The sequence below is a fragment of the Protopterus annectens genome, chromosome 12.part0 (genome assembly GCF_019279795.1).
Source record: "Protopterus annectens isolate FY-2018-M chromosome 12.part0, PAN1.0, whole genome shotgun sequence".
NCBI lineage: Eukaryota > Metazoa > Chordata > Ceratodontiformes > Protopteridae > Protopterus > Protopterus annectens.
The window spans coordinates 1,247,039,360-1,247,067,128 of record NC_056746.1 but is presented as its reverse complement, the minus strand read 5'-3'; the positions used below and the strand labels follow the sequence as shown (position 1 = coordinate 1,247,067,128).

Genomic DNA, 27,769 nt, shown 5'->3' with positions numbered 1-27,769 from the left:
GATTTGTGCTGAAAGTCCTAGGCTTCATGGCAGCGACAATAACACTACTTCCCATGGCAAGACATCACATGAGAATACTGCAGTGGCTACTCTTCGCCCAATGGTCCATGGAGGAGTTACCCATGTCTCACAAAATTTTCATAACTCCTTCCTGCAAGAAGGACTTACTTTGGTGGGTTCAGTCCACTCAGGTAACAATGGGTAGACCGTTTGTACTTCCTCAACCTATTGCTACAGTAACCACGGATGCATCCCAGATAGGTTGAGAGGGGGGGGGCATTACCTGGGACTGATGGTCCAAGGAGTTTGGAAAGATCATGAGTACCATTTGAATATCAATGTCATAGAGATGAGGGCCATGCTTCTGACATTGCAAGCACTTCAGGACTCTCTTCCCATGGGACTATTGCAATTCAAACAGACAATATGTCGGTGGTTTGGTACATCAACAAGCAGGGGGGAACCAGATCCTACCCTCTATGTTGAGAGGCCCAGAAAGTATAGCAATGGGAGATCTTCTCAATGTTTTCTGACAGCAATGCATATCCCAGGGAAATCCAACATTATAGCAGACAGGCTAAGCAGAGCGATTCTCATGCCTCACGAGTGGTCCCTCAATCAGGAAGTTGCGAATCTAATTTTTTGCAAATGGGGCCAGACTTGCTGTGACTTTTTTGCCACTCCCTTCAATTCCAAATGCAGCAACTACTTTGCCCTAATTTCCCCTCTAGGAGAATCACCGAGGGATGCACTGGTTCACGATTGGCCCCGGGTCTTCTTTATGCCTTTCCCCCCATTTCCCTTGATTCCAAAGGTCATATAGAAAGCAAAGTTGTTGAGTCGCAGATTAATTCTCATTGTGCCATACTGGCCTCGTCAAATTTGGTTCCCCTTCCTTTGGTCCTACCTTCAAGGAGGACCCATGGATCCTGGACCCAGTGCCGGATCTTCTGACGCATCAGTCAGGAATGCTCCATCCTGCACTCCACACCCTCAAACTGACAGCTTGGCTGCTCCACTTCTGCTCTTAGCTAGGCTTCCAGAATTGTCCCCTGCAGTTTGTCACATTCTAGTCTCTTTGCACAAGCAAACACTAGGAATCTCTATGCAAGTAAATGGAAGAGGTTCTCTTGTTGGGCTGACAAAAGATATATAGATCATTTTACAGCATCTATACCTCTAATCCTGGAATTTTTAACAGAAACCTTCAGTCAAGGGGCAGCGGCAGCCATTATCCGAGTTCAGTTAACTGTTATTTTTATTTATCATGTGGGAGAATCAGGATCTAGTCTAATGTCTCATAGACTATGCAAAGCCTTCCTAAAAGGTACATTTCTGTCAAGACCTCCCATCAGAGAACCTCCTCCTCCTTGGGACCTCAATCCAGTATTGTCATCTTTGATTCTGCCCCCTTTCGAACCAGCATCATCTTGTTCATTAAAATTTTTATCTTGGAAACACTCTTAATGACAGCACTTACTTCAGCCAGGAGAGTATCAGAGTTGCAAGCCTTATCTATCCGTCCACCTTATTTGATCTTCCATAAAGATAGAGTTTTCTTCAGAACAAATTCTTCCTTCTTACCAAAAGTTTGTTCTCAAGCCAGTTTAAACCAGAGTATAAAATTACCAGTGTTTTTTCCAAACTATGGCAACAAGGCAGAGTATAATCTCCATCAACTGGATGTGCACAGACAGTTACGTTTTTACTTGCAAAGGACCAAAGAATTTAGGAAGTCAGACCAATTGTTTGTCTCCTATTCAGACAATAAAAAAGGTTTGGCAGTCTCAAAAGTTACTTTGTCCAAATGGCTTACTGAAACCATCACATATGTCTATGATTCCCACAATAAGGAACCACCAGGGAAAATCAAAGGGCATTCAACTAGAGCAGTATCTACCTCCATTGCCTTTCAATCCAGACTTCCACTGGATTCAATTTGTGCTGCTGCTACATGGGTTAACCCTCATACTTTTATTACTCATTACAAAGTAGATGTGGCCTCCCGGAACAGGGCATCATTTGGTTCCATTGTCCTGAGGAGTTTATTCCCTTGAGCCACCCAAGAAAAAGGTGCTGGGGACTCTGTCCCAAAATAGCAAGACTGAAGGTGAGATGGGACAACATAACATAAGCAAGTTATGTACTCACCATAATGCTCCATGTTTGTTGCCCAGTATCTCACCTTCAGTCTTGCGTCCCTCCCAGCCATCCCCCTCCTGGAGTATCTAGAGGAAATTTTTTCAGAAATTGGCAAATAAGGTCTGATTCCCTTCTTGCCTTTTATTGTTAATCTTTTAATAATATGTTTTCAGATATTATCTTTTTGGATATTAAACATATCATGGGAACCTTCCTTCTCAAACGAGATCTGGGGAATATCCGCTAAGCACTATGGGATAGTATTCAGCCTCAAGCCAGTAGAAGCTCTCGAGCTTTTAGTATAGGCCGAGTTGGAGCCAGGATTTTGGCTCCGAACCCAAAATAGCAAGAATGAAGACAAGATATGGACAACAAACATGGAACGTTATGGTGAGTACATAACTTCTTTTCTTCAGGAAAACTGTCACTTTACATGTTTGTAGCACTAGACTACTAAACAGCTATTTGCCTATGAGAAATATTCTGATGCAGAACATTCTCACTCTGCTGTAGCACAGCACAGAAGCATAGTGGGTTCAATCAGTGACTTGGCCAGCCCCCCCCCCCCACACACACACACACACACACACACTGTACTTCAAGTGAAGAGCAAGAAAAAAAAAACACTTTCCTGTAATAAGCCTGTCCCAAAAAAAAAAAAAAAAAAGCTATTGGCACACCAACCAGGTGGCCAGATGCACAAGCCCCAGCCCCTGCCTCAGCCTTTCAGGTCCCATTTTTGTGACCTGCACTTAACACTCCTTTTACATAATTACTTATTTTAAACTTGCAGCTTATACCCTGCCTACATGGGGCACAGTGCAAATGCTTTGGTTTAGAAAAAAAAATCCTTTTTAAACTGTAGCAAACTGCTTGCTACATTGCTACAGTTTAGACTACACACACAGTGATACAGCACTTGGGTTTGACAGCAAATGCAATACTGGCTTTAAAAGCTTGTATGGCATTAAAGGAAGATCAGGAGCAGCTTACAACACTCTGCAATGCTTTGCGCAAGGGGTAGTTGCCCTTCTTACCCCATCTCAGCTATGCTAATGTCATAGCATCATTTTTACCAGACTTAGTAGGCCAATATTACTTTCTTTTGTGAACCTATCCTTCTGTATCAGAGCACAGATTAAACAGTTATTTATTTTTAATGACATCAGTAGTGGTCCAATTTAGTATATTACCTCTCTTATCTCTCATTTTTCAACCCAGGCAATTTGCAGGCAATTTCACCTGGAGTGCACACAATTTTCTTTCTTCTTACACAGCAATGAACCCCTCATTCCCTATGAGAGGATTTTACTTTTACAACCTGCGCCTCTGTCTTGCATTATACAGCAATGACCCAATTTTCTTGTCAGGGGGTTTTACTTTTCAAATTAGTATCTATATATTACTTTATACAACAAAGCACCCCCGTTTTTTCTATCTGAGGGTTTTACTTTTAAAATCTGAACCTTGTACCAATTTTTAGTTTCACAAAATGCTACCAAAGGTTTGATAAAGCATTGTTTTCATACACATCTTTTTGTTGCAATTCTTTGCTGTAACACCATCAAAGAACTTTAATTTCCAAGCTACCTTTAATGCTCACCAAGGTATCCTTTATTATAGGAGCAAGCCACGGAGCAGCACAGTCAAATATTATTACAGATATTTTTTCAGTATTATCAATTCTCTACTCAAAAATTTTGTTTTTTTCTTAAGTATCTCATGCATTTTGCCACATATTTCTTACTAATGTCCATACAGCACCAAATACAATTCAGTTCTGTATAAAGGTATTTGACTGTGCTTTCACTGTAGGCAAAAAATGGAACTCTCTCCCTCCTTCACTCAGGATTACACCTAGCTCTAAATCCTTCAAAACCCTACTTTTCTCTTACCTATCCACTAAACGTAAATGCTCCTGCTTTCACCCTACATAACATCTTAAGAATTTCCCCTTTGAGCTCTCCATACTACTGCTCTTCTCTGCACTATTACCTCTTTTTCTATTCTCCTAATTAAACCTAAGCTAACATACTCAGACTAAGCATCTTCTCTCTCTTGACTACAAGTATTGTATATATTGTAAATATCAAGTAATTCACTGATGCTTATTGTCCAGTCAGTCTAAACTTACTGCCCTGAATGTAAATACCTACAAACTGTGCTACATATGTCAAAATTGTATTCCAATGTCAATTTATCCACCTGTACCTGATTGCATGTATGTATTTACCATTGCATTATGTAACCTTTGTATCCATATATGTATGTACTTACCATTGCAATATGTAACCTTTGTAACCATATTGCTTATTGGAGCTTTTCTCCATGGGCCTCCACTGGAAATGGGCACACCACTGGCCCAGTGGACTTCCCCGGTAATCAAACTGAAATAAATAAATACTTTGCCACAGACAACATCTAATAACATTCATTACTGTATACACTTTGCCACCGACAGCACTTACTAAGAGCTGGGCCTGTATAAAGTTACACATCTTGCCTCAGGTAGCAATTAGCAATATTCAGTTCTATATAAAGTTTTACTGCACTTTTTTTACAGTTCTCTTCAGAAGGAATTATCAGGCAGTACTTTCACTTGTTTTAAACACAGGACAATTCAGAAATGCAAGAAATGCCTGCTTTGAAAAACAGTGTATTTTGTTTGTTTTCACAGTATAAACATGTTTTACCTAACTATCATCTTTTTATTTTCACTACAAAAAGCTACCACTTTTGTTGGGAGCCATGATGCTCACAAAGTTTTAAAGATAAAAAGTTATTGTACAGTCTTTGACTGCTGGTTACTATCAGATAGTACATCAGCCCACATGTTATATATTAGACATTGTATGAGGAAGGGAAGACTTTATTTTACTAAATACTGAATTCTGTTCAGAATATTGCAATTCGAACCATTTCAGTGTTACCTGAGAACAAATGTATGCCAAAGAGACTGTTAGTCTTGAAAGAAAATGGAATAGCATTTATACACAGATGATTGCATGCAAATGAATAGAACAATACTAGAATAGGATTGATAACATAATCAACAAGCCAAAGACATTTATTGGCCTTGGGGAAGAAATTATTAGAAATAATATTGCTGCATGTTACAATGAAAATGTATAAGGAAAGTAAGCCATGGATGATGTGGGACAATAATCCAAATATTGATAAGAAAGATCACTATATGTTTTTTTTTTTTTTTTAGAAATTTTCCTTCAATACGAAATATAGAGTGAGACATATAAGAAAGTCAGATGTCTACTGAAGACAGAAATATGGTTAGCCAAAGCTAAATATAAAGCCAACTTAACCTTTAAACAGGGAATAACTCAAATTAAGTAGATTCAAGGAAATCGGACTCTTTAGAATGATGATATTGTATCAGATGAAATTAACATAATATAATTACTGTAAATTCTATAGTAAAAAGTGAATTCTATTCCCAAGAATAAGGTCATAGATAACTTGATATCCATTTCTATAATAGCTAACCAGCATGCATGCCCATTCATAAAAATGGTATCCTAGATACTAACTGAAATTAGATAAGATTAAGCAGTGGGATCTTTTGGATTAGAAACCTTATGGCTTATTTATAAATAAGATCAAAATGTATATCTGTGAAGGCCTTATTTATTTTAGAAGTCACTATTTCATTACGTCTCCAAAACATAAAAAGGAAGCAACAGTCGTACCAGTTCCAAAGAGAAGTACTGCCAACCTTGTGGGTGACTCCTGGCCTATTAGACTTATTTGCAATTTAAGGAAGGGTTTTGAGAAGGTATTACTTATAAAATTGTCATCAGATTTACATCTAGACTATGACTTTAATTAACATGACATCACTGCTAGTAGATCTTGTGTGACCAATGTATTGAATTTCTATAGCAATGTAATTTGCATATTTGACAAAAAACTATCTTTGACTATTATATGACTGGACATATAAGAAAGTCAGATGTCTACTGAAGACAGAAATATGGTTAGCCAAAGCTAAATATAAAGCCAACTTAACCTTTAAACAGGGAATAACTCAAATTAAGTAGATTCAAGGAAATCGCACTCTTTAGAATGATGATATTGTATCAGATGAAATTAGCATAATATAATTACTGTAAATTCTATAGTAAAAAGTGAATTCTATTCCCAAGAATAAGGTCATATATAACTTGATATCCATTTCTATAATAGCTAACCAGCATGCATGCCCATTCATAAAAATGGTATCCTAGATACTAACTGAAATTAGATAAGATTAAGCAGTGGGATCTTTTGGATTAGAAACCTTATGGCTTATTTATAAATAAGATCAAAATGTATATCTGTGAAGGCCTTATTTATTTTAGAAGTCACTATTTCATTACGTCTCCAAAACATAAAAAGGAAGCAACAGTCGTACCAGTTCCAAAGAGAAGTACTGCCAACCTTGTGGGTGACTCCTGGCCTATTAGACTTATTTGCAATTTAAGGAAGGGTTTTGAGAAGGTATTACTTATAAAATTGTCATCAGATTTACATCTAGACTATGACTTTAATTAACATGACATCACTGCTAGTAGATCTTGTGTGACCAATGTATTGAATTTCTATAGCAATGTAATTTGCATATTTGACAAAAAACTATCTTTGACTATTATATGACTGGGCATTTTAGTAGCTTTCTATTCCATCCCACTCCTCCCTGTTCTAGAAAAGTTAGTGAACCTGAGCACCAGTTCATGCATCTATAGATAACTGGCTCTGGGGACTCGCTAAAGTAAGAACATGCATGGTTGGAGTACAGAGTAATTTATCCAAAAGCAGAGATGTACAATGGGTGAGCTACAAACCTCTGTTCTGGGCCCTTATTTTTTTAATGCATTTATGTAACCCCCCTTCCCCTTCCTGTAACTAAGTATCAATCAGCAAATATGCTGATGATATAGAAAGTAGAGTTAATGATAACAAGCCTGGAAAAATATGAAGCCAGTATTTGGATTCCTTGTTTCATTCGACAATACAGAACAATGCTGTTTTCAATATGAAAAGTGTATTATTATTATTATTATAATTATAATTATTATTACTATTATGACATACTGTGAATAGATGAATAGGCACTATGAATGCAATATCAACAGTGATGTTCTATAAGTGGCTGCTGTTGTTTCAGAGAAGAGTTTTATTTCATTTTATTTTATTTATTTTACTATTTTATTTATTTATTTATTTTGTTGTTCTTCTTCTTCTTCATTCTTCAAGTTTCAGAAACTGACGTTATTTTGTCTTCAAGTGCAAAAGCCTTTTTCTGCCTCAGCGTTGAATTGAGGGAGTGCCAGTTCAGGGATCTCTCTGCACAGGGCACCTGATGGCCATCATTACGTGTCTATAATTTAACTTGGCCGATATTAGGAAAGTGGAAAGGGTACAAGGACCCTGAATCAAAAGTCATTAGTTCATAGATTGCTGAAAAAGACTGGAAAGTTTAAGATTGTTCACCATCCAATACAGGCTGTTGAGAAGTAATATGCTACTGGTTTATAAATGCTCTAGAAACATAGATTTATTGAATATCTGAGGATTTACTTTTTTAAGTAGCCCTAATGCTATAAATATGGAAATTTGTTTTTGCATGAGAAGCGGCAGAGTGGAATCATTTTTAATTGTTAGTATCACATTTTCAAAATCTCATGTTCATGATTGGCTATTGGGCAAGTAAACCACATAAAAAACATTGTACTTCTTTTATGTAATGATACGCATTAGTTCAAACAAATATTTAAATTCCTTTTTATACTCTAATGAAAACTGCAAAGTAAATGATTAAATATCTTTATATAGGGAACCTCTGCTGAAACTTGGAAGATCATAGTATTGATGTGTCCTATTAGTCACATTGCTGATGCAAAAATTAAAGATCATATGCATTTCCTGCCCACAACTCACACAAAACAGTTCTACAGGCAGGCTGTTTGGAAAATGGTAAATTACCTATATCATCAGAAATAATAAAAATAGAAGGAATAATACCCTAAAACAAAATTAAAAATCACCCAAATATGCATGGTGAACATGTTGATAGGTACTTCACACAGACCTCTGGATAAAATCACCTGGAATATGTTTTTTTCCATGACTACCCAGAGAGAGCATTTTTAAACAAAGAACCAAGACAAATATATGATTACTTATGTCACACTGATAATATAGTAAAATACAATAATACACCGAAAGAAAATCAAAAGCCCCACAAATATTATTTTATTTAACATTTGTTTACTGGGAAATTCAGACTTGGAGCAAGTCAGTTTTCAGAGGAGGCCCAGGGAGAAATGCCCAGACGCATGTCTTTGTAATGTGGGAGGAAACTGGAGGACCCGGAGAAAACCCACACAAACACAGGGGGACATGCAGACTCCACACAGAAGGCACTCCATCCAAGAATTAAACTGGAGACATCTTGCTGTGAGGTGACAATGTAAACCATTGCCCAACTGTGCTGTCCAATATGAAGTTTAATTGCTAGAACAACCAAAACACACAAAAGTCTAGGTTTGAATCCTAATTAGAGCACACACTTTTATTTGGTGATCATAGACACTAACCAGTGCCTGTGCTTCCAGAAGTTCTACTTAATACACCAATTTATTTGAGATCTGGTTCTGGATGCTCATTGATATATATATATATATATATATATATATATATATATATATATATATATATATATATTTTTTTTTCCCCCACCCTGTTTGTCTGATGGTGTGTTTTGTTGGTGGGAAGAAGGTGTTCTTCCACACAATTCTGAGCTCCAAATGAAGCCACAATAATCGACAAAAAAGGGTCTGGGAACCAGTTCACTTAATTGGTAAAAATAGTTAAAATCTAAATATATTAATACATACACATGTAGCTCCATGTCTTCTGTTCAAATTTGTCAGGTGGTATGTAAAACATATAAGTTTCACAAACACAGGGAAGTGGTTTAACTTTGCACAAGAAATAGCAAGGACACTGACCTTCTTGTGTCTTTCACAGTAAATATATCATAGCCAGTTCTACTGCCACAGAGGGATAAACATTACTATGGCTCAGGTGCCACAAGATTGATTAGTGGTTTGGGCACTTGACAGATTTACCATGTTAGAATTATAAGTGTCCATCCTGGAAGGGAGAGGCTGTCTGGGTACATTAAGTAATGCTTTCTCTTAGAAGAGGGATTGTGCGGCATAAGGTCACACTGTGGTGGGCATTCGGCCATCAAACTGCTTTGAGAGTACCTTTGAGTATGAGTGCATGGTATTGTGCATCTACATCAAGACTGTGATCTCCGTAGTGATGCAAGCCATCTCTCCTCCTACCTAGGAAGAGATTAGACCAAAATAAAAAAAAATGCTCCCTTTCCTGAGATGCCAGAAAGATCAGAAACCACCACTCTGATTGCCTGCAAAATGTCTTCCCCAGTCAGTTGTTGCCATCACTGGAGAATACCCAGGACAGGGAAAAAAAACTGGCATGGCTGAGGAGGCTTATTGGTCAACCAGCACAGCATAAGGATGCATATAAAAAAGTGCATACAGCAAAGGACGATGCCAATGATCTTTTTGTTATGTTGTACACCCATTACAATAAATTCACAGTTTCACCATTCGCTTAACACTGCAATGAACTGTGCACAATAATACATAGGGTACAGTGTCTTAGTCTGGACCAAAGAACAATGCAGCTCCTCCAATTGGTATGCAGGTTCCACCACATCAGACTTTTTCTTCCCAAACCCACACAGCCCCCAAGAAGAGGTGAGCAGGCTCCTCCATATCATTCTTCTCCATCTCAAGGTAATTCCACTAGAACCTGGACTGCTAACTGAACCAGGATAATTGGAACCAGTTGCATAGCAGGGGCAGGATGAGAGGGGCAACTGCCCCATGAGCAAAGTGTTGAGAGGCAAAGTCATCCCAGCTCTTGTGGGGTCTAAACTGTACCAACTGCTTTTATACATTTAAGCAAAGAGTTTGCTACTGTTTAAAAGTTAGAAAAATTTGTTCTTTTTAACTAAAATCTGAGTACTGTAGCACTCCGTGCAAGCAAGGTATAAACTGTAGCAACTGTTTGCTACATTTGTAGCAAGCAGTTTGGTACAATTTATGAGCAGATTTTTTTTTTTTTACTAAAACTTGAGCACAATAATTCTCCATGTAAACTGTGAATAAATTGTAGCAAACAGTTTGTTTCAGTTTACAAGAGGAAATTCTTATTTATTTGTTTTTAATAAAAGGGAGGAGGGGCAGGGACAGGGCATAGAAACAGGACCTGCATGGCTGTACAGGAGGTAGTGGTCATGTGGTGTATCTTGGTGTGGTTTGCACTTTAATGGAAGAGCTGAGGGGTGGGCTACTCATTCATGGTACAGGCACAGGGCTATGCTTCTCACTGGGACTATGACAGGGCTTTATTCCTTTTTTCCTAGGTCAGCTATGGTTACTGACTTTGTGTACACCTCTGTCTCTATTCTTTCTATAGGAACTGAAGGACAGCCTAATTGTTACAGCAGAACAGTAAGGCAACATTATGTTAGGCAACAGCTATGACTGAACAGTTAAGGAAATAATAAAAATATTTATAAACAGCTTAGGCAAAGGAAGACAGTCTTGCATTCAAAAGAAATGGATTACGTCAGTGTAATTGCTGTTTCTCTGCATACCTGAAGGTATTTGGGAATGCTTTATCATTGTCAAAAGCAGTAACTTTCCCCACAAAAGTCCCACTTGGAAGGTTTTCATCCTTATAAACAAAAAGAACTGGAGGCCGAAACTCAGGAGGGTCATTTACATCCAAAATCTTTACTGTGACATTAACAGTCTTCACGCCTTCTTGAGCACCCAACTTTTCAACCTTCCATTCAGGTCCTTGAACTTTTTTTAACACTCTGCATGAAAAATAAGGCGCTATATTTTCAATAGATATGTTAAGTTGCCTTTTGTCTCCACCTTCAAAATCTAGGGCCTGCAAAGAAAAGAGCAAAATTTTATCAGTGTGCAGTAAAAGAGAAATCAACAGTTGCAAACATAATAATTACCTTTGCCCTAGATAAATATATAGAAAATACATTCACATGCACTAACACATATGCATACACATATACATATACATACATGAAAGTGTACTAGTTGCAGTGCATGCTAATCTGAATTTTCTCATTTTCACCAGTTTTCTACTGCCAGTGTCTTATTTATTTGGCAGACTATGGAGCAGACATGTCAAAACATTTCCTTACTGCACTGCTACTCAGAAGGGAATGTCCAAAAAAAGCTTGCCCTCCCCTTTTTTGGTTAAGAAACGGTTAAGACTTGTTACTGGCCTCTTGAAAACAAGGTAACTTTTTTAACTTTCTCCCACAACACATTCACCAGAACCGCAATAGTTATGGTATATGTATGCTGTACTCCTAACAACACATGTATATTTATTACAATCTAATTGATTTTATCAGTAAGGCCACCTTTTGCAGCACACACAAACTAATTCATCTTTTTATGATAAAGTTTATTTAGTATATATCTATAGTCAACTATGTATGTTACACATATTATAATGTACCGTTTAAATGGTAACAGAAAGCAGAATATAAATGCTTAAGGGATCCTACACATACCACTCAACTTTTCAGGATTTCACAGAATGTCCAGGCTTTTGCTTCATATCTGAGGTCTGTTCCTCATAAAATTTGTGTTTTTTCTGGAAAAAACAGTGAGGGTTGAAATCAGTAGCTAAGGAAACACATTTGAGTTTCAAACTATATATCCTTCAGAAAATGCGTGCTAACACAAAACTTGTTACTCCAGCAACTAAGTTCATAAGAGCAATATTTAAAATGTGTCCCTATTTGGGGGCTTTTGTCTATTACTTTAAGCTTTGTTCAGATTTTTAGTACTAAGAGGTTGAGAGATATGATCCTGCATATTACTCTGTGTACTTTCACAATGTATATTAAAGTGAGCCAACCACAGCAAAGGTGTGTATCTCTGCTGCTGTGCACACTGAAGTGATTTATTATGGTCTATACAATGACTGAGATATAATTAGAATAGAGAGGCATTAATACAGAGAGTTTACACTTAGAGAAAGGCACTGTTCCAAGCTCTGACTGAAAAAGAGCTTGGAATTATTTAGTCATTATATTCTTGCAGATAATAGTAGCACAGGTTCATGACACTGTACAATACCTGTACCTTGCAAAACACTGTTTGGTTTCAGCTAAACCATTATTATACATCTTTCAGACATCTGAACCTGTTGCAAGTAGCATTTATTTAACCCCAACCTGCATAACAAGGTACTCCTTGGAGCAGATAGAAAGAAGGTGAACATGCAGCATAACAGTAATTACATACCACAATGTAAGATGGACACCCAAACAGGCTGAATTTACTGTAGTGGCAAGGTGGATAGATGCTCATACATGCACACATACACATGCACACACACCAAGAAGGGAGAGCTCAGAAGTTTCAGGGACAGTTTCAAAAAGGTGAAATCTTGAAGTCAAAATGCACATCAAAGTATATGCTTGAAAAGTACCAGTTTAAAAGTGCACTTGAGGGTAAGCTGAAAAACACACATCAAATTAGATTTTTGCAGTGTTTGCAGGATATACATTGCAGTGATGAAGTTGTGCTTTCTTGAAAGCAAGTGGCAATGAAATATTCCTCACCCCATGAATATGCTCTTGCCTTCACTCAACAGGAAAAGCAGATGAGTGGCAGATAGGACACTCCAGTAACCTTTTTTCTCAAGATGCTCACTGCAAGCTAACCGATACAGCCATTTTTCAGGCACCAGCAAACATTGTGGTCACTGGGGGACCTCTGTTCCTTTGGGGGGGGGCAACCACAGCAAGTTATCTCATTTTGATATTTTGTAACATGTTTTTCAAACCAACAAAAGCTAGTACAACAGTCTTGCATACTTAATAAACCAGGTGAGTAATAATAACACTTGGGATGATGAATCCTATGGATTTGGCACCATTTCTTCTCCTTTCAAATTTAAAGATATTTCTTGTTGTAGTCATAGTGTTTTATCAAGTAGCAGGCTTTATAATTTAATGAAATGTTTTACCACGGACATGATGCCCCTGACTTAGTCACATCCTGTTGGTGGGCATTCTCTCCACTATTATCTAACCTCATATCTGGCCTTAAGCACCTGCAAGAGCCACAACTGTGAGAAGCCTAGCTAATTATCCTTCACTCTGTGTGTGTGTGGGAGCTTGCAAAAGCTGCTGCTGGTTGGTAAAAATATGAAAAAACAAACATTGTTCATTCTCCAGTTGCTTTCCTCATCTTAAACCATGTTGTGATATGACCCTGTTATGATAAAGATGGTAATCGATGAATGAACATGACCAAGTTAAGCTGTGGAGATCATCTCTCTAGAGTGACGGATGTCAGTGCTTCTGTGCTATTTATAAGAACCAATGCTACTGATCTTCAGGGATGGTTTTCTCTTTCGGACAGTTTTATAAATATTGGCAGCACACCAGATACTGTAACTCTCAACATCTTTGCTCAAGAATTCTGGGCAAAAATAAAAATAATGGCAGAATAAAGGCTCAGACTCAGGAGTAGATTTTAAATATTATTCTTATTCACTTAAAAAGTTAATACAATAACATGTTTTGCATCAACATGCAAGAAGTTTGAAACTAATGTCTAGCATTATTGACTGCTGTAATCCTGAAGGATTTACCAGCAAATCAAATTTTTAATGAGGGACGAAGTAAAAATAAGAGACAAAATCAGGCACATTCTGTGAAATCAGGGACAGTGACAGGTATGCATTACAAACAACAGACACTGATGTTGTGTGACAGTACAACAGACACTGATGTTGTGTGACAGTACTAGTGTCACTGCATTGTTATTTGCTGAAAACAGTATAAAACTAGCATTGCTAAGACTTATGCATGCGCACGTGTGTGTGTCGGGGGGGCAGCTGCAGTGTAAGAGTAACAACCTGGATATAATTTATTTCACTTTCTATCACAAACATTGGCACTGCCATTATGCTTGTGTGTGTGTGTGTGTGTGGGGGCTACAGTGCATTTAAGTGTAATAGGTTGGCCATAATTTCTCAGACTTGCCATCATAAACATATACCTTACAACATGATAGATGGCTATCTTCAGTGTTTTGGCAGGAAGAGGATGTGTTTAAAAGGAATTGCTCATTGCCTCATTGCCACAGTTTAGTAGCATTGCCATTTCACAGTCCTTTGCTTTGGTTGAGTTCTTTAATGTGTTTTTTTTTCTTTGAGGGGTTTGCATGCTCTACCTGTGTGCACGTGTGTGTATGTGTCTACCCAGGTGTTCTGGTTCCCTACACTAGCTCAAAGATATGCAGTAGGTGAAATCATATTACTCCAGTTTTCATAAAGGTGAACATTTGAGGGGTGTGTGTGTGTGTGTGTGTGTGTGTAAAAATGTCACTATTTTTTATCTGTGCACGTGCATAGAGACACACACACAGACACACAAAAATGTTGTGGACATGCATAACCTATCTGGGTAGAATTATAAAAATGCAGTTAACAAGTAATTATCTTTCAAAAATAATGAATAAAATATCTAGTGGCCCCCAGACTGTAAAAATGGATTTTGATACAGACTTACTGGTGGCCTCTGCCCTCAACTGCACTTATTCTAACACAAACTATGCTTGGTGGTGGGTATAGAAAGTTGCTGTCGCTTATGGGGGGGGGGGGCTGATGAGTCGTCATTACTTTAATCTTTTTCATTATCAAAGCTTAGACCTCCAAACAGGAGGTCCTTATAGCTTGTTGAGGCAGGATTAATCATTATTTTTTTTTCATTATCCTAACAATTACACGAGTCATGAAAACAGTTTGCTGTCTTTGGGGTGCAAGTGTGAGGAGTGTGGAGGCACGCTATATATATGTATGTATGACAATAGTCATTTCAAATGCATGGCTTTTGCCATTTGAACCTCTACTTTCATCCCAATATAACACCATGGAGATGCACAGGCAGGGACTGTCTTTGTTTTTGGGGGGGATAGCAGGTATTATGCCCACAAAGAATGTATGTATCATCTCAAACATTTATCTTATTAGTTTATTGTGAGATACTGCTTTGATAGCTTTGAACATTAAGCCTTGGGCATAACCTATGTCTTCCCTGAAAGACAAATAAATACAACTGAAACTCTCACTCATAATTTTTGTTCAGGCCATCACTGGATCAAAACGTTGGAAAAATGCTCTAAAATGCATGTCAGAGCATCTATAAGCCTATGACCTCTGGGAATCTGGCAGTCCCCTGATCCTTCTAGATTAATTCAGTTTTTCTTACACAGTTATGGCTGTGCTATCTTGGGTCAGGCAAGATTCCAGCAAAAATTGCCATTGTGACCATTTATTAACAAAATGTAGTTAATACATTGCAATAGGCAACATAAACAGAACACTTAGAGTAACAACCAGTATCACAGAATAGCATTGCAGTTGGTAGCAGACCCGCTCATCGTCTGTTGCTAAAGCAAGCAGCGTTAAATCCTACCACTCACACTAAACACATCAACATCTCCTGGAACAGAATACCACTGGTCACATCTGAATGACTAACCACCAAAGATGGGGAGAACAGAAGAGGGGTTTAAATGAACCCCCTCTTACTCCACCCACCAGCCTTTCACTGTAGGCTTCCCCCCACCACCACATTTAACAACCCTTAACCAAATCCTTCAAGACTAATGACAAATAAACAGTGAACAAATCCAAACCTGTATCACTCATGTCAGCTCCATCCATTCTGTACCATGAAGCATACATGTCATCAAAATTCCTATGCTCAATCTCATACAAGCCTAACTTCTTTAAAGGCCTTGAAATTCTATGATTAACAAACTTTCTAGCTCTCTCCACATCCATAAAGCTATCACCATGCATCCACACTAACCTGGGAATAATCTTGGATCATACTATCTCTACCTGTGGAAACCACTAGTTCAAATCTAACAAGTCAGTAAGAATCCCCCCCCCAACAAAGCTCTTTTAGATAAATGACTCAAGTCATTACCTATATAATGAATAATCAACACATGGGGTACACCTAACACTGCCTGTATCTTACCAAATTTCCCCAGCAAATGCTTCCACCTGAGTCCTCAAAAACCATGCCAAGACACCTTCCATATGTCCTGGTCCAAATATACCATATGACCACTATGTCAAATCAACAATCTCTTATCCACCCAGAAAACACAAAAAAATGACCCAACACAACAGTGGTTCCACCTGCAAAATAAGAAGAAAATCTGAACAACTAACAAAATAACTTTATCTAATGAAAGTTTAAAAAGCTTTAGATGACCACCTTCCCACCCTGCAAATCAAATGCACTGATTTTCCTTCATCCACCAAATCATATGCTCTATCAATCCTAATGAAATGTGATGAAAATATTCCACACCAATGCCTTGACTCATCAAAGCAGGCCTAATCATACAAACAAACTGTGCTGCAACTATAACCTTCCCATTACCCAAACAGAAAACTAAATAATCTAAAACACCACCATACACCTAGCCCATGTCCCTGGCCATAACGAATGTTTAACATTACAGTGCAACACAACCTGCTGACCCTTCCCTACATGGTCTGTTTTTGAGCAGTAATAATCATAGTGCAGTCCACTAAGTATAAGCTATTTGTCTGGTCACCAAAGTATACAAACATTTCAACAAGACCCACAGTAACTACTTATTTAAAGGAAAATAACTATCCATTCTCATATGCTGACCACTCTCACAACCCTTGACCATCTCTCAGACTCTGACCACTCTCCAAGCCCTTGAACATCCTACTTGACCACCCATGTTTTCATGTTAGTTTATCCTTTCGGCTTTTCCCAGTTTGGGGTCGCCACAGCAGAACTCCAGTCCGCTAATGATTGGCAGTCGATTTTTATGGTGCAGAGTTGCCAGCCCGACGCCCAACCTACAGCGAAGGCACGCCCATTCACACATGTCTTTCAGAGGCCACTCGACCGTGGGGAGGACATGCAGACTCCACACAGAAGGCACTCCAGACCTCTTGCTGTGAGGTAACAACGCTACCGCTTTACCACCGCATATCATACCACCCATGTTTTCATGAAATCCTTTAAACCTGCAAGCCAATCAGTTATACTGAGAGCCAATGAATGCACTTTAATTGATCTAACTGCCTCACTCAAAAATTGATAATGAAAAACAAACCTCAGCAACAGACAACTGACCACTTCTTTTCATTCATTGGCAACTGCCTGACAAACACTAAAAATGCAGCTACCTCTGCATTGTAAACCTACTATGTAGAATTTGACCAAGACTTCTGAATCTACCATCCCACTACACCAGTCCAAGAATCCATATCAACTGTGGCAAAGCCACTGATTTTTGCCTCGTGTCTGATCTAGGGAATGAAACCTATGAAACTGAAGACAAGACAGACTGTCAGCTATCTCACTGAAATGTCTATGTGTTGTCTGGCTGAAAAGCTAAAATTAATTAACAAACTCTGCAACATTAACTTCCACAGCACCAACAAAACAAAAATAAATTGACCTTGATGTCTTCCTTGCCAAGACCTGTAAAACTGCTTTGTTATCAGAAAGAAAAATCACTGTTCTGTTCTACAACCTTTGCCCTTCAAACCACAGACACTGGTCAAATTGGCATATGCTTAAAAAATGCCACACATCACCTCCATTCATCTTGCCACTCTTTCAGCCACTGCACCACAAACCACTCTCCTTCAAAGTATGCCCCCCCCCCTCCACTATAGGAGTTTTGTTAGCAGGGGATAGGTTGGAAAGTCTAACGTAAGGTGTGAAAAGTTGATATGTGATGCTTAGGTAGTTATGGTGTCATTTTGATGGGAGCCTGTATACTGATGCATCAGGATCTCGTGGAGACAGAGCTTGCAATTCAGACACTCTTCTTGTAGAAGTGATAGCCACCAGAAAAACAGTCTTCCATGATAAGAATTTTAAACCTACTTTGGCTGAGGTTTCCAAGGAAGGAAGACCCAGATCCAGTAAAATCACAGTTAGATCCCAGTGTGGTGTTGGATCTTTGACAGCAAGGTGAAGAAGGAAAGTCCCTCTAAGAAAAACCTTGCACAACTTTGATGAAGCCAAAGATGATGCATTTTCTCCAATATGAAAATTCAAAATGGCTGCCAATTGTACTTTTACAGTGGAATGACTGGCCCCCTCATAGAAAATATGAGCAAGAAAATCTAGAACTGCTGGGACAAGAGCGGTAAAAGCATCTAATTTCTGCCCAAAAAGAAAATCTTTTCCATTTGCTCTAGTAAATTCTTCTACTCGAAGATTTGTGGGAGTAGATCAAAATGTTTCAGACTGGGAATGAAAGCCTGGCAGATCTAGCCACCATTAGAATGGGAGAAACCATGCAATTAGCTTCAGACCTGGGAGATCGGGATAAATTTGCCCTGATGGATGGGATAATAGATCTGGACGAGGTTCAATTGTCCATGGAGGGCAAATCAGATGAGACAAAAGGAAGGCGAAACAGATCACTTTGCTCTTCAACTTGAATGCTTTCTGAAGAAATTTGAGAATCAAGGGCAGAGAAGGAAAGGCATAAAGTAATCCAGGTGAACAAGCATGGACCAGAGCATCACTGGGTGACTGTCCCTGAGGGGGGATCAAGGCAAAGAACCTACTGCACTTGTTGGAGGGGGATCCAAAGAGATCGCAGCAAGGATGACCCCATTTGTAGAAGATCATGTTCACCACTGACTGATTCAGAGACTATGAGGCATCATTAAGACTCTACTGAGCCTGTCCAATAGAATGTTGTGCTCCCCTGGAATGTGCATTGCAATAAGAAAGCGGTTGGTAGAGATAGCCCACTGCCACACTCCTATTGCTTCTCAGCATAGGGGTTAGGATATGGTTCCCCCCTTATTTACTGATAGACCAGACCACTGACATATTGTCTGTTTGTATCACAGTAGTCCATAGAGAAAGAAAGCTGTGAAATGCTTGCAGTGCTAAAAGGACTGCTCTCTTCTCCAAGATATCGCAGTTTGGTCTCCTGTGACATCCACGTGCCTTAGACCATCCGACCTAGGAAATGCCCCCAACTCCTCCTGGGAGGCATCAGTGGTCAACATGGTGTTTGGGGAGAAGGAAGAAAGGGGTGTGCTTGAAGAACCTCAGGAGAGAGGAGCCACCAGCGGAGAGGCTTTGCACACTCATAATAGTTTGATTGGATAGCTGAGGGAATGTTGATGTAGTGCCCACTGGACTGCTAAAATCCACTGCAGAATTCTTATGTGTAGACATGCTGTTGGTAACACGAGTTATGGTGGCAGCCATGGAACCCAGAGCCCTGAGTACTAGTTTGGCTGGAGGAACTGGGATTGCCAAGATTTGTCTGACATGTAGTCTTAGGTTTGAAATCCTTTCCGGATTAAAGAAGGCCAAGGTCTTGGTAGTATCCAAATGAGCCCCTATGAAATCTGTGCTCTGAACTGCTGAAGATGGGCCTTTTGCATGTTGATTGTTATGCCCAAGGTGGGAGCTAGCTATAACATGTTAGTCCCTGGCTTGGATGAGTAGATGCCTGGCTGGACTGGTTAGGAGCCAGTCATCTAGGTATGAAGAAAAATAGAATCCTTGCAGTCTGAGATAAGCTGCAACTATCGCCTTTCATTTGGTAACACCTTGGGGGATGTGGTGATACCAAAGGTAAGCCCTCCAAACTGATAATGACTGGCTCCCAGCCTGAAGCGTAGGTACCTTTTGGAGCACCTGTCCATCTTGATGTGGTAGTATGCATCCTTCAGTTACACTGAGCACATCCAGTCATCCATTTTCAAAAGAAATAGAATGGACTGGACTGTGCCCATCTTGAACTTTGTGTTTTTTACCAACTTGTTCAGGGATGTCAGATCCAAGATGGGCTTGAAGTGCCCTGTCTTTTTCGGTACTAAAAAGAATTTTGAGTAAATACCTGATCCGATCTAATCTGGCCGGACCTTCTGGATGACTCTGTTTTGTAGCAGCTTTAAGATCTCCAACTCTGCTGCCTCTCTCTGACTGCATGGAACATCCAACACAGAAGTCTTCGGTCTGGGGAGTTTTAAAAAGGGAATGAAGTATCCTCTGGATATGATCCTTTGCACCCACCAATCTTTTGTGATGGCTAGTCAGGCTTCTGGGTGCAAGGATAAGCACCCCCAACTGCCCCCATAGAACGGCAGCTTGGCAACCCCTCAGGAGTGCTGAAAAGGCCTATCTGAGAACCTGAGACCCTTGATTTTGTGGACCCCCTCTGCCATGTGCATGGTGTCTACCATTGTAACCATTTCCTCCTCTGCCTCTGGTTGAATATTCTCCCTGCAACTCCTAATAAGGACCCTAAGATTTCTTGAACCACAGTTTCCCCCTCCTGCTGATTCCAGGAAAAAGATCGTTGAGGGGATAGAAAAATGGATGTAGCAGCCTGGGTCTTTCCATCTTTCTCGCTACAGGAGAGTGTGTCTCTTAAGGTGGGCCCAAAGAAAGATGATCCGTCAAAAGGGGCATTGATGAAAGACATCTTGAAAGGTTCTGCAAAGTAACACAGCCACATCCAGGCATGGTTCTTAATGGCACTGTCAGAACCAGTGGCCCTTGATGTACCCCCCACCACATGGGAGATTAACTTCATGGACACATTGGAAATTGGCTGTAGAGTGGCCAGTCAAGAGGAGAAGGATTTTCTCTTGTCATCAGACATGGACTCTAGGACTGAGCTAGAGAGTGCTTTGATTAAATCCCTCAGTAGCCTAGTAAAATTGGAACGGTAGCTTAAGGCTCATAATGTGAAGGTAGACAAGGCATACACTCTCTTACTGAATCTGTCCAAAGCCACAGATTCCCTGTTATGGAGGATGGACAAAGGGGCTTTCTTGGGCTAGTTCCTTCTTGGTGGCTACTTTAACAGCCATGGCATCTACCGGGATTCCCTTAGTCCATTGGGGTCAGTCAGGGTGAGCACTGAGGATGTCTGCATACTGGGGTACAGGTTCTACCATGTCTAGATCCTTCCATGCCCTGCTTGACACCACATCAATGAGTGCATCAGGATGGGGGCATACACAAGATGATGTAGACAGGCTGGACTCAAAAGCCTCCAAGAACACTGTTTCCTCCAGGGTAGGGTTTTGGGAAGACCACCCACCTCTTTGGTGTAGGATTTCCAAGATGTCTTCAAAGGAGACATCCTAAGATGGAAATCTGGGCGACCCTTCCCTTTCATCAAAATCTGTGTCTTCTGTGACGAATTCCTCTGGGGAATCCTAGTTTCTCCTTTTGCACCTTCTCTTCCAGGAAATCTCCTCAGTGGGGTGTTCCATGGTGATGTCGGAAGAGATCCGGTGTTCTAAAGGTGGAAGTTCTTGTAGGCTTTGAAGGGCTGGCTGTCCTTAGGGGGGCAGTAGTGAGGACTCAGGAAGAGACTCCAAGGGGGTGAGAAGTGAATCCGAAAGGTTGGTAGCTGAGGATCTCCTCGGCATAGAGAGGACCATTTCCACCACCTCAAAAGCAGCATGGGCCAGCAACACTGAAGACCATCCTCCAAGAGTTGAAACTACCAGGACAGGGGATCCTCAAACTCCCCCAGCCCTCTATTTTGACAGGGAAGCCAGGGCCAAACTGTCAAAAGCTGATACTGTGAGGGGAAGCGACAGCTCAGAAAACTGCAGAGTCAAGGTCAACCCCTTGGAGCTGACATCAAGGCTTTGGCTCCAACAGCTGCTCTGCCCCGACCTAGTCAGGACCGAGCAAGTCAGGGAAGGTGTGGGGGTTGAAATGAGATCCACTATCATCTCTCGTGGCATTTAGATCCGAGGGTTCCAAAGCAGCAGGTCAGATTGGAGAAGGAGCTAAAGGTCTAAAGGGTGACTGTCTGTCCACTATCCCAGTAGGGGATGGGACTGTTAGGACCCACATCTGGATCTGCATCTGAAGGAACTGCCTCATCAATCTGCCCACCTCTGATTCCAAAAGGCTGTGAGTAGACCTGACAGAAGATGCTTTGGAAGGTGGCCTGGATGAGATCCTCAAAGACCTATCTTTACAAGGTGAACCTGTGTTAGGAGGAAGGAGCTATGAAGGTGAAGGAGCTTGGGGCTGAGGAGAGGATTGGGTGGATTTACTCGGATCCAATTGTCTGGGATCTGATGCCTTATGAGCCTTGGCTGGAGGCTCATCCAAAGACAAGGAAGCAGCCTTCCCCAGGGAACGTTTTCTGCATTCCCTGTCTCCTCTGTGCTTTCTGGAATAGGGTTGAGGCCCTGAAGAAGAAGAAGAACCTGCTGATGGAGCTGAAGGAGGTAAAAGGCTCTTTAAAATAAGTTTGTTCTTCCTGTTGGCCAATGTTCTCTGATGGAAACCTTCACAGATGGCACAGGAAGCTTCGAGATGAGCAGGACTGAGACAGTATATGCACTCCCTGTGAGCATCAGATAAAGGAATCTTGTACCCACAAGAAGTGCATTTTCTGAAACCTAAATGTTTCTCTGACATCCCACAATTTTAGAGAGAAAAAAAAAACAAGAGTAAAGGAGGAAAGAGAAGAGGAAAGAAAGCAATTCCTGCCAAGAGCGTTCCAGTGGACTCAATACAGACAACTAAACTAAACTAACATTTTTTCTGTATAGTGCAGATCAGGAAATTTACCCTTTTCCATAGTGTAGTGCGATCTTGGAGTTGGTATGTATAATTTACATGTGGTGTGAGCGGTGATGCAAAAATGTAAAAAAGATAGATTTTTGTGTGTGTGTGTGTGTGTGTGTGTGTGTGTGTGTGTGAGTGTTTTTTTTTTTTTTATGTTTGTGTTTTCAGAAACTAGATCATGTGGTCTTGACTGTAAGAATTTTGAGTTTCTGAAAATTCAATCATCTGATATAGACACATCTTATAACATAGTTTTAACTGAGTAAGAATTTATTAGGTCAAGTGTAGAATAACCAAGAATGGTAAAGAAAAGGGTAGGGTGATGTCTTAGGCCTATGTACTTCTGTTCAATGACATTAGGTATTATTTGCCATTAAAATCTGTTAAGAGAATAAGAGGAATAGTGTGCAATTTCTTGACTGAGGAAAAGGCCATGACATTGTTTTACTTAGGGTTAATTAGTAGTTTGTTAGTAATGAATCAGGTACATAACTAGGATTGCAGGTCAGAGTAGCAAGTAGTAGACTGCAAGAGCAACATATCTTCTGCATACAGTATTAATTTAAGAGTTGTTAATTCTAGGAGAAGATAATTAACAAAGAAAGAGAAGAGAAGCTATCACAGGACCGCATGGTACACCTGTATTAAGTTGGAAGGTTCTGCTCTTAGACAGCTGCAAAACCATCAAATAGTGTTATCCCCAAAGGTAACTCTTTTGCATTTTTTGACAAGAAGGGTATGGTTGACCATTTCAAAAACCCTTGTCATGTCAACAGAGAACTGCAGTAATAAGTTCCTCACTCAAGTTGCAATAAATTTTATAAGTGGCCTTGACTAGGGCAGTAAAGATACTGAAGACATTGCAAAAGCCACGCTGTGCAATAGGTCATAGATGTTAATGTACTTAAGTAGTTGATTATATAAAACATTTTCAAGTATTTTGAGGGTAGAAATAGATCTATAATCCTTCAGTCAATTGGCAGAAATGTGGGTGAAGATTGCTGGATTTAAATCCTGAATTCTTGAGTTTTAGAAGAAGGGACTTGGTCTGTTTTACTGACATTTCAGAGAAGTGAAATGTTGTTGAATAAGAGGCGATGTGGTACAGATTAGGGAATGATATTTTTTGTTTTTTTATTTCTGGAGGATTAAATTATTGGAAAGGCTTTAGTTATGTCAGTTATGGTGGACTGCAAAATGTGAGCAAAATCATTAGCACAGGTGGAGTGAGTCAATGTTATTGGTTCACATTTGGTAGCTGAAGTGTTATTTAATGTCCCTGTTAAACATTTTATTTTTTCTGAAACAGATTGGGTCTTGACCAGTTTGCTTCCTGTTTCTGTCTATGGTACAGAGCTTTTGCAGTATTTGTTAAAATTCATGTTTCCTTCCTTAAATTCAGAAACGTTAGGTGTACCCTGTATTGCTTGTGTTCGTTTTCCAGTTCTTCCAAGCTGAATCTCTGGCTTTGATTTTGTTTTAATAACCACTGAAAGCCATAGAGAACACTGCAATGTAAGACTTCTTTTTGTAAAGGGGTACAGTGTATTCTGAATTGTGATTAGTTTTGTGTTGAAAAAAATCTAAACCATGGGTAGGGTCAGACATGGCATCGGGACCGGGAAGTCCAGTCTACAGCATTGAATAAGGTGCTGAGATGTGGTATCTTATTTGTACTAAAATATCTTCTTTCAATAATTTGAGAAAGTTTTTTTATATGGGTGAGTGGTCAGTCAGAACACTGGAGAGTATTTCAGGGTGAAGCCACATATTTTGCATGCTGGTCATTATTAGGTCAAGTGTGGAGCTAGAGCCAGTTATTTCACTGGTTTGAATAGGGTCTGGTATTATTAGGGCCAGACTAAATTGCTGTAACATTTAGTTAAGAGGCAGAGAGTATTTACCAACAGCATTGACACTGGAATAACTAAGAATGTTGCACTGTATGTCTTCTGCCTTTAGGGAACAAATGTAGAGTTTTATATATATATAGAGAGAGAGAAGAGTGGAAGGATATAAACTGTGGCAATCCACACACTGTCATGGAAGGTAAATGTTAAGGAGGTTTTTTTTGAGAGACAATCAAATGTTTTTGACAAGAAAGTAAATGTTCTGATATATTTAATTTTAGTAAACAACTATTTTGTTTTCAACAACAAAAAAAATCTTTAAGCATGGTGTAGTGCATGGACCACTCACCTTTGCCCCATTGCTAACTCATACAAGGATGGCAGAATGGCAGAATGGGAATTCGACTGTTTGTATACACTGGTAGGATGTGAAAATTTAAAATTCCATGCTTATTTTACTGATAATTTATTTCTCTTTTAGCCTAGATGTCAAGACAAGTTTAAAGGAATTCTTGCATAAATTACATCAAAATACTGGTTTCTTGAATTTCACGATGAACAAATCTTTAAAATACATGTTTTCATGTTAAAAAATTTTGGCTGGAGATAAAAAAAGGTTTTATTATCCTACTTTTTGGAAAGCAGAATTTAACAATTTTTATTGACAGGCAAATGGTCTTCAGCCAGAATATATTAAGAATAATGTAAAGAAAATCACATAAGGTTATCAATGATGATTACACAACAGGATGAATTTTTGATGGAGCTAGAAAGCTTAAAGGAGATGGTTTATGATGGAGGGTACAACCACATTAGAATATCTAGGTGAATAGAAATAAAGTGGGAAAAGAAAGGATAGAAAATGTAATTCACTTTTCCAAAAGCTTAGAACAAAACAAGAGGTTAACACATGAACAGGGAGACAAGATTTTAACAATGTTATGAAGCTATGATAACTGAACATAGTACAGATGTCAACAGTGTTACAAATATATGTAATAATTAGAAAAGACTTCAATTACCTGTCCCTGATGAAAGTAAGACTTCCTTTCTCAGCAACCAAATGATACAAATACAAAGGGTGTAATCTTGAAAGAAATATTTGAGATAATTAAGAATTTCAACAAGATTAATGAAGTTAGAGAAACTGCATTTATATGTGGTTTCTATCAATATACTGCTATGTTAATGTGACACCAGGGTTCTACTTAACACATTTGAAAAAAAAAGTTAAGAGATGAAAACAGTCTTGAGTCAATTCAGTAAATGTTGTGTATGTTGTGACCTGTTTATGCTGTGACAGCTTCTATACTGATAAAATGACAAGGAAGGTGTCATAGAAAGTATATGTACATATTTGTACTACAAAGAATGAAGATGCTAATTTTGTAGAAGCATTAAGAGTCATGTAGGAATTTCAGTGTGTTTTTTTTGTAATCAATTTATTAAAAGTTGATGGATTATAAGACTGTTTTAGAAAAGAAGGAACTAGCAGGTCAGATTCAATGCAGACCAACCAAAAGAGTTAAAAACATTAGCATTAAGAATTTTTATGACAAAAATGGATTATAGAAAATGAAAAGAGAAATAACTTGATTGATTTGTTAACAGTATCTGACTTGTAATATTGGCTACTTAAGTACAGTTTCATGAAGAAATCTTTAACAGTCTGAAAACAAACACTAAATAAGCTATGAGAAGAAAATTTTCCTGGTGGAGTCTGAATTTTTTTTTTATATTTCATATATATTTGGTAGCTGGAAAAATGAGGTGATATTGTACATATTGTATATAGCTTTAAATATGATAATACTTAATAACAAGAAGTTGCATGTTAAGTGGTTGACATTCTGGAAGCTGTATCAGTAAACAGTTACATGTCAAAAGATTGAACGGTTGAAATATCGAACTGCATATGGTCGAGACCATATGCTCGATATTTAAAAAGATCGAGCTTTTAACATGGCTTAAAAAAATAGAAATGAAGTAGAACACTGTAATGCAGGGGGGAAAGTCCTCCTGCACCCCCCCATGTGGGGGGTTGTGCCCCCCCACACACACCCTCTACTAATATACCAACTCCGAGATCATGCTACACTGAGAATACAGTGCGGAACAGGAAGTTTTCCTATTCCCTGCTGTAGCGCGATCTCGGAGTTGGTATATTTCAATAGGGCGGTGTGGGGGCACAGTCCCCCACATGGGGAGTGCAGGGGGGCTTGCCCCCCTGCATTACAGTGTTCTATTTCATTTCTAGTTTTTTTAAGCCATGTTAAAAGATCGAGCTTTTTAAATATCGAGCATATGGCCTCGACCATATGCAGTTCGATATTTCAGCTGTTCAATCTTTTATCGTGTAACCCAGTAAACACCTCATGAGAGCTACTAACCCAGACAAAGAACCTGTGTTGTTCATTGAGCAGTCTGACATTTGTCTTTTTATTAGAGAAATTGTACATTAAGTGAACTAACTGAAACTTTGAGACAGTTTCTCACAGCAGTTGACTCCAGCATTGTATAGTTAGTGACCAGTTCCCATCTGGGTGGACTAAAAGGATGACTATCCCAAATAAATACTACCGTAGTTCTCTTCAGAAACCCATAGAGGGATATTTTAGTGGCTATATCTAGAACTATACGATGATGAGTCTGGATATTTCACACTACGCTAAATAATTTCTTAATGAGACAGAGATAATAAAACGTGCATGACGTTCTGCAATAGTGCAGTTCAGTGCAATGTCTGCAATAAGTAATGTATTTAGCCAACCTGCATTTACATCTCTGACTAATAAAATATGATCCAAAATCAGAACTTGGAGTATCCTGACAGGATATTACAGAAACACCACAAATGATCTTCATAATTGATAAGAATGTAAAACTCATTGTATTTCCTAGTGATATACAGACACCCTTAAGTCAGGAAGCCATAGTACGTTGTCCTCAATGAGATTTCCATTGAGCTCTTTACAACAGTAAACGTGCCTTCATGTCAAGACGTCAAGTTTTGAGATGTCGGCTAGCTCTGGAC

The 27,769-nt window shown here is 39.1% G+C and overlaps 1 protein-coding gene across 2 annotated transcripts in view; it reads right to left on the bottom strand.

Annotated features, from left to right (window-relative positions):
- Positions 1 to 27,769, bottom strand: part of LOC122817093 (cadherin-like protein 26) — a 630,240-nt gene that overhangs the window by 156,810 nt on the left and 445,661 nt on the right. For both annotated transcript variants that reach the window (XM_044090256.1, XM_044090257.1), the window contains exon 9: positions 10,835 to 11,136. In XM_044090256.1, the coding sequence (XP_043946191.1) occupies positions 10,835 to 11,136 (302 nt within the window). The remainder of the gene's footprint in view (positions 1 to 10,834; positions 11,137 to 27,769) is intronic.